At 51.1% G+C, this 13,063-nt stretch overlaps 2 protein-coding genes across 2 annotated transcripts; both read left to right on the top strand.

Moving 5' to 3' along the window:
• The first annotated feature begins 129 nt into the window (after positions 1 to 129).
• Positions 130 to 1,843, top strand: B0H64DRAFT_389584 (mannose-6-phosphate isomerase). The gene is made up of 2 exons (XM_062803347.1): positions 130 to 445; positions 507 to 1,843. The coding sequence occupies exons 1-2, from the start codon at positions 302 to 304 to the stop codon at positions 1,722 to 1,724; spliced, it is 1,362 nt and encodes a 453-aa protein (XP_062660123.1). The 5' UTR covers positions 130 to 301; the 3' UTR covers positions 1,725 to 1,843.
• A 759-nt stretch (positions 1,844 to 2,602) lies between these two features.
• Positions 2,603 to 3,534, top strand: B0H64DRAFT_472835 (uncharacterized protein; the record flags this gene model as incomplete). The annotated part of the gene is made up of 3 exons (XM_062807960.1): positions 2,603 to 2,726; positions 2,789 to 2,855; positions 2,986 to 3,534. 3 exons carry the CDS (start codon positions 2,603 to 2,605, stop codon positions 3,197 to 3,199), a joined length of 405 nt encoding a protein of 134 aa, XP_062660124.1. The 3' UTR covers positions 3,200 to 3,534.
• Positions 3,535 to 13,063: the final 9,529 nt, after the last annotated feature.

Here is a 13,063-nt window from a genome sequence, read left to right on the forward strand (position 1 = left end):
TCCTGTATTTCCAGCACCTGTTCGGGGAAGCTACCAGGGGTTGCATCTTGGCATTTTGACACTGTGCCAATGCGAGATTTACCGTGTAATATTGGACCAAACACAGTATCATTTCGAAATCGCATTCCATCCAAACCCCGCGCTGCCTGTGACGTAAACTTGAAGGCGAGGGGTTGAATGGAGCTCCCAGAAAACACAACCCCCCTAGATCACAAAGTCTCCATTCCCGGCTTCTCATTAAGTACCTGACCACAAAAGTCAAGACAGCCAAACTAGTGAAGCTCCAGTTCAACTCCCGACGATGCAAGTTCCCCTCATCCGCCTGCAATGCGGGGCCAACTCGTACGAGTGGGGGAAGAAGGGCAATTCGTCTGCAGTCGCCCGTTTCGCTGCGGCGACGCCCTCGACCGACTTCGCGATTCAGGATGACAAGCCATATGCCGAGGCACGTTCGTCTGCTTTACCTACGTTCTTAGGAACCCCCAGCTGACGACAGCGGCTTTCAGTTATGGATGGGCACCCATCCCTCCAACCCGTCTAAAGATGTAACCACCGGCCGCACCCTCCTCGACCTCGTCCAAGACAACAAGGCGCTCCTCGCCTCGTCCGTCGCCGCCCGCTACGACAACAAGGTTCCTTTCCTTTTCAAGGTACTCTCCGTCAACAAGGCCCTGTCAATCCAGGCGCACCCCAACAAGAAACTGGCGGAGAAGCTTCACGCGAAAGACCCCAAAAACTACCCCGATGACAACCACAAGCCTGAGATGGCCATCGCCATCACCCCCTTCGAAGGGTTCTGCGGCTTCCGCCCATTGGACGAGATAACCCATTTCCTAGGGTCGGTCCCCGCGCTGCGACAGCTTGTGGGCGAGGACACGGCCAAGGAATTCGCCGAGGTAGTCAAGAGCACAAAGGGCGATGAATCGAAAGAGGCCGTGGAACGGAACAAGAAGGCTTTACAGAAGGCCTTTGGCGCGCTCATGTCTTCGTCAGAAACCGACATGGCTGCTGCTGCGAAAATCCTCGTCGAGTCCGCAGCGGGTGCCGGCACTGACTTCGCTGGCGGCGGTGTTGCTGCCACTTCCGGGTCAACTCTTGCCGAGCTGGTGAACCGACTCCATGGCCAGTTCGGGGCCGACTATGGCCTTTTCGTTCTCTTCTTCCTCAATTTTGTCACGTTACAGCCAGGAGAGGCCCTATTCCTCCAAGCCGACGACATTCACGCCTATGTCAGCGGCGACATCATCGAATGCATGGCGAGCAGCGACAACGTAGTCCGGGCGGGCTTGACCCCCAAATTCAAGGATGTCGACACCCTCGTGAGCATGCTAACCTACAGCTACGCACCCATCGACGAGCAAAAGATGGAGCCATGCGACTACCCGTATGCCACCCTAAACCGGACTGCTTACAGTTCCGGATCCGAAGTCACCCTCTATGACCCCCCAATCGAGGAGTTCAGCGTGGTGCGCTCAACCCTTAGGGGAAACGGGTCCAAGGCCACGTTTGATCCACTGGATGGCCCGAGCATCATTATCTGCACTGCCGGCAAGGGCAAGATCTCGGTTGGCCCGACTGTGCAGGAGGTCAAGGAAGGATATGTCTTCTTTGTGGGCGCGAGCGCTGAGTGCGTACTTGAATCGGAGTCTTCAACCGATGAGGATGAGTTCATCACCTTCAAGGCGTTCTGTGAGGTCGAGGAACATCGCGGAGCTTCACTGTAAAGCGTGGCGTATGCTTTTGGGCATTGGATACATTCGACCAGGGTAGAATACTGAAGCATAAGCGTAGCTTGTGTGTCTGCACCTCTTATTACCTTCACTTTAATTCACTATACACTCCATCCCATTCGCCCCCATGGCCAATCATCCTCTTTTCATCGGCAAGGCATCGCGGGAATCTCACGGTCCACTGCACTCGCCCTTTATCCGCTGTTCCGGCCGCGGTTCGTCTGCACTCTATCATCCGGAACTACCCCATCGCCTTACCCCCCGAGCCAGCTGCCCAAAATAGCAGCGGCTTGATATGGTTTGGAGTCGGACTGCACCATAGTTTATACTCTTCCCATGCATCTAGCAGCCAGCTTCACGCAGGTTCTGTGTAATCGAAGGCTTGGCTGAGGGCATTTATCCCATGTCCGTGGCCGGCCATCCCCTCGAAGAAAGACTACGGCTATCAGTGACAGGCCCTAGACAGAGACATACTAGGTTGTTTTTGATAGATGCGCGCGCTTTGAACAAATCTTCAAACTCAAATGTCAATGGGCGGACCCGCTGTCCTCTCTTTCAGGGAACCTTAAAAGCGTTTCGTCTTCTGTATCGAGTCCCTGAGATAATGTCTGGCGGGCCAGAGCACTCCTCGTCCAATGTTGCGGTAGCGAGCCATATGAACCACATCCCACGTTTCCCTCCTTGGTGGGAACTTAATATACTCCAACACGGGAACCCGGATCTTGGGTATCTGCTTGTCCGGGTCTGGGCTTCGGTGTTGGCCTGGGTTCCGGGGATGGGCAGGGGCTCGTTGTCTATAAAACCGTCCATCCCAGTGTTCTCCGTCTCTATTCTCAATCACTCCTCTACGACACCATCCATCCACTCCCGCCATGCTCAAGTCACTCTTGCTCTCGTGTCTCCTGGTGGAGGCGACAGTCGCCCAAAGATTCACACGGCGTCCAACCCCCACACCTGTTGCCCCGCCGTCAGCAGTCCAGTCACTCTACGGTCAATGTAAGAGAGAATATGGTACAGTTTCGAGGTCAAAGAGAGTATGTTCTAACCAAGATTGATAGGCGGCGGGCAGACGTACACAGGGCCGACGCAATGTCCGCCCGGGGCATACTGCAAGTTTGACGGAAAGTAAGTCCCCCTTTTTTCTTTTCTTTCTTCTAGGACCTTCTGCCCTCTGGCTGTTGCGCTTTATTTCTATTTCCTTAATCAGGGAACGAGAACACGAATGGTTAACGTCACGGCCTTTCCTTGCTCGCAGCATCTGGTACTCGCAGTGTGTTTCCATCGAAGAGGACGACGGGGGCCAGCCGACAGCCACCATCCGGACCTTGACCACCGTCACCGCCGGCCCAACCGTCGTGACCACCTTCATTACGTATCTAACCCCCAAGACGACTACGACAAAGTCGCCGCAGGTTATTACCATCACCGTAGTGCCAGACGATCCGTGTGAGCATGAGTATCTGTGTTAGGGCGTTGTGGGTATATCGGATCGGATCAAGGGGGATCAGTCTAATGCTAGTAATGTCACTATCTGCTTTTGAATTGAAACTGTCTTGACAACCGTTTTGGTGATGTCAACATGGTCTCAGACAGCATGCACCCCACGCCCCTTGAATAACATCAGCAGTGTTAACAGAGACTAGATGTGTTCTTTAGAACCTTGGGGCCTGTTTATCGTTGTTGAGATGTTTTAGTATCGCCAAACCCACCGAGTTTCTTCCCGAGTCAACGGAGAGAATACCGTAGTGGGAAAATGTGGGGGGCCACAGCGGTTATTAGCGTTGGGACAACATCAATAAGCATTATCAGATGAAATAAGTATTGGGATAAAAACAAGCATTATCGCCCGTACAACGATTGAACGATGCCCTATATAATTGGCTATTTTAATTGGTCTAAAATTCGGTAGTCTCAACTTCAGTGGTTACGCCGCTGTAAATCGCAACATCACTGCGGTATAGGCACTACATCTTACCGCCCTGTATTGTAACCACCGAGCGTTACTCAACTATAGTAAAGGTAAAAAAGGTATATAGAATTGGGATTAATTGAGGTGCTGATCTATCTATAAATATATACTATTATAATAATTGTATTGTTCCTCTATAACTAGTTTTTACTTATCTAGATACCTAACCCTATATTATAGAATGTCTAAGATCCCCTATAGATTATCTACTGTTAGCTTATAAGTTATAGCTACTATTAGTAGTAGCCGGTATAATACCAGCTTATATACTCTGTATAGAGCTTAAGTAGACTGATAGAGCTATTATTATAGCTATTATTAGTGTTATACTTATTGCTACTACCGGGGGGGGGGTATTATATAATAGATAGAGTTATTAAGATCGATAGAAGACTATATATAAAAGAGCTAGGTTATAGTATAGCTACTCTATATAGTATATATATTATTATTATCGGTACTATCGCTTTAGCTAGCTAGACTATAACTATAGCTACTACTATAAGTATAGATATAAGTAGAATAATTACTACTATATATTATACTATACAATATAGGTTAGCTATAGCTAGTATAAGCAGTATTAGACCCTGAAATATCTTAGTAGGTTTATAACCGAGTTAATATATAAGATAATACTCTAGTAGATATAGTAGATATACCAACTATTACCTTAGTACTAGTAGCCTCGCTGTTAGTATTCTAAATAGCAGCTATAGTACCGGTAGTATCGGTACCGGCAGCATCGGTAGTAGTAATAGTAGTAGCTGCGAGAGTAGTACTATAGGGCCTACTAAATATACTGGGTAGGAGAATAGGCGCTAGAATATTTGTAATGTAGGTAGGGATAAGAGAGTAACTAAGCGGCCTGTTAATAGGTTGTATAGGGGGTTGTACCGAAGAAGCGCTATACTAAGTAGGTATCAGAGCTAGGCTAGTAATACCGGTCTATATAGTAGTAGCTATACCAGGTATAGTAAATGCTAAGGTTTAGGCCGGTATAATATCAATATAAGGGCCAGTCATATTATATATAGGAGTTATAGGGTATGTTGGGCTAACCGACGGGTTTGGATAATAAGTAAGTATAAGTTTAGATGGAGGGCTAGTACTATAGAGATTATCTATCTCTATCTTAGCAACCTAGTATTTGGCGGTTTCTAGCTCGGGAGTTCTATAATAATACTTTATAGCTACTACCTGTAATAATGGCTGTTCGATGGATGCTAGGCTTAAATATAGCTATAGGATCTAGGTAGTCTGTAGGGACCGAAATAGGAGGGAGCTTTTATAGCTACTGAACTCGATAATATTAGCAGTAAGCTATAGATTAATAGGAATATTGATCGAGGTGGATGCTATACTACTACTAGTGATAGTAGGTAATATACCTTAACTAGAAACGCTCTAGCTATCCTATCCTATTGGTATACTATAACCGGTAAAAGGAGCGGCTAATATACTAAATATACCTATACTAGAGATGCTAAATATACGGGCAACCTCGCCGGTTATAGAGGTTAGTATAGTATATAGATAATGCTACTAAAAGAACTGGCTTACCGCCTGTTAAACTGTTAGTGTGTGACGAACCTGTCTCTGGACCCGTCCTGTTAGGGTTCAGTATCGGTCGAAGGTATTCTCTCAAGGGTGCTTAGGTTCGGTGCAGCCAAAGGGTGCACAACAAAGACTTGTCTCAACAGTAGGCTCTCGAGCTTGTAGCGAACTGTAGTTGTGATTGCTAACTGGAGAACTCCCAGAGCTCTCCAGAACGAGTGACTATATACTATCTAATCCTGTTGCTCATTATGCTCACGAGTCTTGGCTCTGAGCACATTGAGCACCTGGTGCTCATGGTGCTCACGAGTCTTGGCTCTGAGCACATTGAGCACCATGGCTCTCGCTTCTTACTGGCTGAGTGCCTCGTCGGGTGATTGGTCCGGGGTTACTGCCATCATACCCCGCCGGCCGGCTGCATGCGGCCATATCCGTGACATAGTGGCTATGGGCCTTTTTCTGCCAAGCAGAACCACTGAAATCGGGAAGGCGGTAGGCTAATTCTTTTGGTAGGGTCTTCTATATTAAACATTATATTGAGGGGGTAGCTATATTATCTTCCGAACTAGCTCGTTATTATCTTTATTAGGCTTAGAGTTAGATAGAGAGAGGGAGCCGGTAATAATATACTCCTAAAGCAATTACTATATTATAATACTTATAGTATACTCCTATTCCTCGATATTGTTAATACTGGGCTTAAGCTATATTAAATGCTTTAACTTAATATACTTAAAGCGGTTAAATGTAGATAGGCCTTCGAATACCCTATCTATAATATACTGTTAGGTCTTGTCTTTAAGCTATTCATCGTTCCTCTTCAGCTTCTACTCTTTACCTTTATTTATAATCAATTTAGAGATAACTACTATACTAATCTCCTTAAATATAGTTGTAAATATAACCTTTAAGAAGTAGAATAGCTTCTTCTATCGGTTATTAAAGGTCTGGTTCCAATCGATAATCTATAAAAACGGCTTAAATACCTAGCGGAATATATGCTTGTCGATCCAAGTATAGATCTATGTCCGAGTATGTTCGATATGCTAAGGTAAGATGATTTAGTACCTTTAGCTAGGAATATAGTCCGGGATCTAGATCTGAGGGTTGAAACGGAAGTTCGTTTTACCGAAGTCTTATAGCTAACTATATATAAAGGTATATATATTGATATATAAGAGGGTATACTTTTAGATAGTAAAGGTCTGCTATATATATATGTGACGAACCTGTCTCTGGACCCGTCCTGTTAGGGTTCAGTATCGGTCGAAGGTATTCTCTCAAGGGTGCTTAGGTTCGGTGCAGCCAAAGGGTGCACAACAAAGACTTGTCTCAACAGTAGGCTCTCGAGCTTGTAGCGAACTGTAGTTGTGATTGCTAACTGGAGAACTCCCAGAGCTCTCCAGAACGAGTGACTATATACTGCTATCTAACGTGTTGATCCCTCTGCTCCCTATGCTCCCGAGGAGCGATGGGAGCGTCGTGAGCAGTGAGTGCGGCGAGTGCTCCCCGTGCTCCCTTCCTCGAGAGGGAGCGTCGGGAGCGCTTTCACGTGTCGCAACGATTGGCCGTTGGACCCTTAAATGATTGGCCGGGACGTCCCGCATCCCGCAGGCCAAGACCGCGTTGGGCCTAATCCGTGACACGATGCCCCTCCTCCGCGGTCGACGTCCCGACGACCTTATTCCCTTCCGTGGTTCTTGTCATAAGGAGCCGGCTAGTCCTCCTCCCTTCGTCCTGGGGTGGGTGTCTCCCTTCTTTCTGCGCCTCTACCCATCATGCCTCCTAACCGTGTGCGAAAGAAACGATCGCAGAAATCCAGTACTGATCGCCGCCGCGATCGCGCATCCGCCCGAGACGAGTTTGCCGTTGAAATGGCCCGTTGTTCTCGTTGCAAAGAAAAGAACATTCCTGATTGCCGCGTGCCTCCTGAGGACGACGTCTGCACCGCATGCGCCAAGGTGCACAATAACAATTGTGACTCCTTCGGTTACGATAGTTCCGCCTTCCAACGCTTGGTCCTGCAGAAACGTCAACTGGACAAGGAGCGTCAAGAGGCCGATCAGGCCCTAGGCGCCGCCCTCGCGCGGGTTGACCGCTTGCGCCGTCAACACCAGTCCTTGGAGGATCAGGCACGCCGGATGTTTGACCAGGAGGGGAGGGTGCTGGAGGAGCAAGAGCGCCGCGAGGCTGCCGTCGCGCAGCCGTCTTCGAGTGCCGTTGTCGCTTCTCCCCTGGGTCCTTCCTGGGGTCAAAGGTGTGCCCCCTCTCTCTCCTGCTTCTTCTCGTCCTCGTGCTGACTATGCTAGTTTCTTTTCGGACGACCCCTTCCTCGCTGGGGTCGACTTGTCTGCGGGGTTTCCCTTGGTCGATCCGGGTTCCTCTGGTGGAACTCCTGAAGTTTCTCGGGGCAGTTGAGATTTGTAGCTGGTTGCCATGAATTGTCTTCTGGGCCAAAGTCCAGCCATTTGACCAAATACTCCAACTGTCCTTTCGTGATGCGTGAATCTAGGACTTCCTCAACGTCCCATTCCTCCTCTTCGTCTTCTGCCTCGGCGTCCTTGTCGAGTCGTGCGCCCTTGGGCGCTGGTTCCAGAAGTGAGATGTGGAAAACGTTGGTCCGTAGTCGCATTGTCGAGGGTAACGCGAGAGCGTAATTGTTCTCCGAAATCTTTTTGTCGATCTTGAACGGTCCGACTTTGCGAAAGTCGAGCTTCCTGCTTGGTCGCTTCGTGCGAAGATTTCGAGAAATGAGGTAGACTTTGCCCCCCTCCTCTAGGCGAGGTCCCTCGAGCCTGTTTCTGTCGTAGAACTTCTTCATCCGTGTTCGTACGAATTCGAGTTCTTCCTTGAGCATCGCGTGCAGCGAGCTCATTTTGTCGGCTTTGACTGCCGCTCTGGGCACCGAAACTTCGGGCCCTTGTCGCAAATCTGCTTCGTAGCCGAAATTCGCGAAGAATGGTGTGACCCTGGTGGTCTCCGTGACGGTGGTGTTGTAGGCGAGTTGCGCTGTCGGCAGCAGCTCGACCCAGTCATCCTGCTGGAAATTGACGTACAACCGTAGGTATTGTTCGACGACCTGGTTGAGTCGTTCCGTCTGTCCGTCCGTCTGTGGGTGGTAAGCGGTTGAGAGCTTACTTTTCGTACCCAGTCTCGTCATCAGAGCCTGCCAAAACTTTGATGCGAACTTGGTGTCTCTGTCCGTGATCCATTCCTCCGGCCAGCCGTGGACCGAGGTGATGTTGCGGTAGATCACATCTGCGAGTTGTTCTGCTGACCATGTCTCCTTGTAAGGGAGGAAGTAACTCCACTTGGTGAGTCTGTCCACCATCGTGAGGATGCTGTCGTATTCTACTCCCGTTACTGAGTCCTTGGAGGCTGGTAGTTTGGTGATGAAGTCCATCGTCACCGAACTCCATGGTCGTTCTGCAACTGGCAATGGCTGTAGTAGCCCGTACGGCTTGTGTCGTCCTGGCTTGCTCCGCTTGCAGAGGTCGCATTCCGCCCGGACCTCTTCTGCCGTCTGCTTGATTCCTGGGAAGTCGTAGTTCTGCTTGACTTTCGCAATTGTCTTGCTGATTCCCATGTGTCCTCCGAGTCTCGACTCGTGGATCTTTCGAATGAGCTCCTTTTGGTCACCCAGCCTGACATAGGCCTTGTCGTGGTACCAGAGTCTCGTTCCTTCAAGTCGCAATCCCGCGATCTTGGATTCTGGCTCTTCTTGCCATGCATCGCGTTCGTCGTCCGCGATGATTCCTTGGAAGTCTTGTTCCAATCTTTGTTCTCTGAAGGCCGCACAGCATTCTACAAACGGTTGCAGAGGCCTGGCTTCGGGATCTTCCGACTGCTGCTGAAGTGCTGCGATCTCGCAGTCTTCAGTCGGTTGGGAAGCGTGCCGTAGCGATCCGTCTGTCTGTTGATGTAGCAATGGTGGTGAGGCTTCAGACGTGTTGTCGTGGTGATCCGCTCTCCTACTCAAGGCATCCGCTCGTGCGTTTTCTGAGCCTTTCTTGTAGTGGATCGTGAAGTTGAATTCGGACAGAAATTCTGCCCACCGAGTTTGTCGTCCGTTCAGCACCTTGGTGGTGGTGAAGTACCGTAAGTTCTTGTGGTCCGTGTACACCTGGACTTCGTGTGTCGTGCCGCTGAGGTATGGTCTCCATTCCTGAAATGCTTCGATGATTGCGAGAAGCTCCTTGTCGTGGATCGGGTAGTTAAGCCTTGGTCCTTCGAGTTTCTTGGAGAAGAACGCAACTGGGTGAAGCTTGCCGTCCTTGTCCCTCTGACCAAGTTGTCCTCCGATCGCGAAGTCCGAAGCATCAGCCTCGACTTCGAAAGGTGTGCTTGGATCAGGCAGCATGAGCACCGGGTCGGCGATGATCGCATCGCGGATCCGCTGGAAAGCCTGCTCGTGCTCCTGCTTCCACTGGAATGTGGCATCCTTTTTGGTAAGTTCGTGCAGAGGTCTCGCGAAGTCGCCAAAATTCTTGATGAACATTCTGACGAAGTTGGCGAATCCGATAAATCCTCTGACCTCCGTGGCGTTCGTCGGTGTCGGCCACGTCTTGACAGCTTCCAGTTTCTCGGGTTCGATCTTGACCCATCCCGGGGAGATTTCGTAACCCAGAAACACTGTTTTCTTGACATGAAACTCGCTCTTGTCCTTGTTGACTGACAATTTGTGCTCGTGCAGTGCGTCCAGCACCTGCCGCACGTGTCTCTTGTGTTCTTCGAGTGTTTTGGAGTAGATGAGAATGTCATCCAAGTAACAGACTGCAAATTTATCGAGGCAATGTCGAATTGCGTGGTCGATAGCGGCTTGAAATGTCGCTGGTGCGTCGGTCAACCCGAACGGCATGACGAGGTACTCGTAGTGCCCGTAGGGTGTCCGAAAAGCCGTCTTCCATTCGTCTCCTTCCTTGATGCGGATGTGGGCGTACGCTGTTGGAAGGTCGAGTCGTGTGAAGTGTTGTGCTCCTGACAGCTGATCTCGAAGCCTCGAAATCAGTGGCAGCGGGTATCGGTTCTTCACCGTCTCGTTGTTCAACTGTCGGTAGTCCACACACATCCTGAGCTTCCCATCTTTCTTTGGAACGAAGAGGACTGGGTAGCCTGCTGGAGATGTCGATGGTCTGATGTGTCCTATCTCGAGATTCTTTTCGAGATAACTCCTCAACTCTGCATCTTGCTTCTCGTTGGTGTGGTACACCTTGAAAAACTTCAACTGGGCTCCTTCCTTGAGTTTGATCTCGTGATCCCAAGGTCCGTGGTCTGGTAGCCCTGCAAGATGTTTTGCCGTGAACGCCGGGTGCCCCTTGTAGTCGTCTGGGATCTGCCCCGTCTTTGCGTTCTTCGCTGTACCCTCGTAGTACGCGAACTTGTTGTTCCCAGGCTCGATGCTCGCTGCTTCGAGTTCCCTGACTTCTTCTGCTGCCAGCTCGATGCTTGCCGCTTCGAGCTGATTGACCCATTGTTCGTGTTTGAGCATTCCGTGCTCGTCGACTGAGACGACGGCGATGGTTCGTTCCTCCCGTGCCTGCTTCTTTCGTCGTGTGCCGCTTCTTCCGGACTCCAGAGTGCGTGGTTCTGCACTGGCTGCTTCCTGCGGTGGGCCCGTAGAGGGGGTTCGTTCTGACCCGCTGCTCTCCCGTGGCTCCTGTTCTGCGCGTTCTCCCATCGAGTTGGTCGGATGCTCCCGCTGTTCCCGCGGTCGCAGATGGCCATCTCCCTTCCAACTGATGTCTGGGTCGTAATCCTCATGCCATGGGCGTCCGAGAATCATGTCTTTCTTCGGTCCCATGTTCACGATGTCGAACACCACTTGGGTGGTTTTTCCTTCCACCTCAATGTCGAGTGGTTCTGTCTCTCGTCGTACCCATTGTGTGTCGAATGGTCCCTTGACGACGTGTGGTTGCTTCTTGATCCTCCATGGGATTCTGAGTTGATTCACAAATGCGGGCGAGATGAGATCCATCTGCGCTCCTCCATCCACTAACGCGAGGGCTTCGATCTTCCCCCATCGCGCTGTGATCCAGAGCCTGTTGTCTGGCTTGGTGCTTCGTACAGCAGCTACTTCGTGTTCGTCTGCTGGGAGGTCGTTGTAAGGCTTCTGCTTGCGCCAGTTCTTCCTGTACTGCGCAGCCTGTCTTCGTTGTTGTGGAGTTAGCGGTTTCCGGGCCCCTCGGAGGGCCCTGAGCCGTTTCCCAAGCTCTCGTGGTGTTTCAAGGCGTCCCTGTCCGCACCTTGGCTTGCGGCGTCAATCGTCTGGTGTTCTTGGAGCCATTGGGCCGCCCATGCCTCAACTGGGCGCCTCTCGTTCCTTCGGGACGCTCTCGTCCTCTGGTGTGGCTTCCTCTGGGATTGCTGTTCCATGTATCCCCAGATTTTCTCGTCGGCGTGTGGTAGGCAGTCTGCGCTTCGGCATTCGTTGACTCCTACGCCCGCCATACAGCGTCGGGGCCAGGCTGCCTTGGGTTTAACCCTCAGCCTGCCCTCGTGAGTGCGTTGGGTGTCCCACAACATGCCTGCGGGAGCGTCGCCGCTGTCGTATACCCATCTGATGGGCAGGGGTTGCATTCCCTTTTCTTCTCTTGTGGGCCAGAAACTGTTGCGAAATTTGTCCTGGAAGTGGTACCGACATTCGTGCGTGATGCACTGGAACCAGGGCAGGTAGATGTGACTTTCTTTTCGTGGGTCCACCCGCTCGTGGTCTTCTGATAACAACTGGAATCCCTCCGTGTTGTTCTCGCCCCGAAAACCCCACCATTCAAGGTCGGAGGTTTGTCGTCCGGCGCGCACGATGTGCTGATGTCGCGTCCAGTATTCTTCCCAGCTCTGCTGTTTTCTTCCTTTCGCCGCATTCTGTTCCTGTGCGTAGTCGAAAAGTTGCTCGGGGTATCGTACTCCGTTTTCGTATCCTTCCGCCTCTTCGGTGGGTCCATCCCACGGTGTGTGGTGCGGAAGTGCCTGGCGGATGTCGTCCTGCAAGGCCTGTGCCTCTCTTAATGTCTTTTCGACGTGATCCCCGGCCCTGTTGTTGGCCTCGGTGATCTCTTGGACTCGTTCCCTGGCGAAATCGAGTTCCGCGCAAAGTCGTCCGTACTGGTCGTTCCTTCTCTGGAGAAGTTGCTCGAGTTCTTCTTTCTCTCTTGACAACTCCTCGATCCTTTGCCGTTGGCTTAGGACCTTCTGTTGCAGAAAAATGAGGTTCGGGCTGACTCCTCCTTCACCCTCGTGGGTTCGCCATTGCCCGTCCTCTTGCTGAACCAGGGTGATGCCCCAGTCCTCAGCGACTTGTCGGATGTGCCGCGGGGGAGCCAGTTCTCCCTCGTCATCCGTTTCGATGAAAGCATGGTGGGCGGTGTCGTTTCCCTCCTGGTGGTTGCTGCTCATCAAGTCTTCTTGATCCGAGTCGGTGAGTTCATCGTCCTGCTCGATGACTCGGTCAATGTCGATTTCGAGGTCGTCCTGCGTGTAGCTGGCGGCTGCGACCTCCAGAAACCGGGTTCTTCTTCCGACCGTGTCTTGGTCGATGGTGGCAGCTTCCTTCCCTGGAACCGGTCTCCACTCTTTCTTGCTGCGGCAGTCACGTTTGAAGTGACCCTTCCTCCCGCAGTTGTAACAGGTGATGCCTGATTTGTCCTTGGCACCATCTCTCTTTCCTGCCCACTGTGCCTGGGCAGCGCTGACGTCCATGGGTCCCGAGTGCGTGCCGTATGACGTGCTCTGGTGCTGGCGTTTCTTTTTGTCGTTGGGCTTGTGGTAGCCTGCGGATCGCTGAACCTCGCTGCCCTTCTTCTGTTGTTTG

The sequence above is a fragment of the Chaetomium fimeti genome (assembly GCF_033439085.1).
Source record: "Chaetomium fimeti strain CBS 168.71 chromosome Unknown B0H64scaffold_3, whole genome shotgun sequence".
In the NCBI taxonomy this organism is placed as follows: Eukaryota; Fungi; Ascomycota; class Sordariomycetes; order Sordariales; family Chaetomiaceae; genus Chaetomium; species Chaetomium fimeti.

What these genes read in the sequence shown, in the direction of transcription:
- B0H64DRAFT_389584 (XM_062803347.1), top strand. Translation starts at nt 302, where the DNA reads ATGCAAGTTCCCCTCATCCGCCTGCAATGCGGGGCCAACTCGTACGAG. An exon ending in ATGACAAGCCATATGCCGAG is followed by an intron (nt 446 to 506) that starts GCACGTTCGTCT and finishes AGCGGCTTTCAG; the next exon opens with TTATGGATGGGCACCCATCC.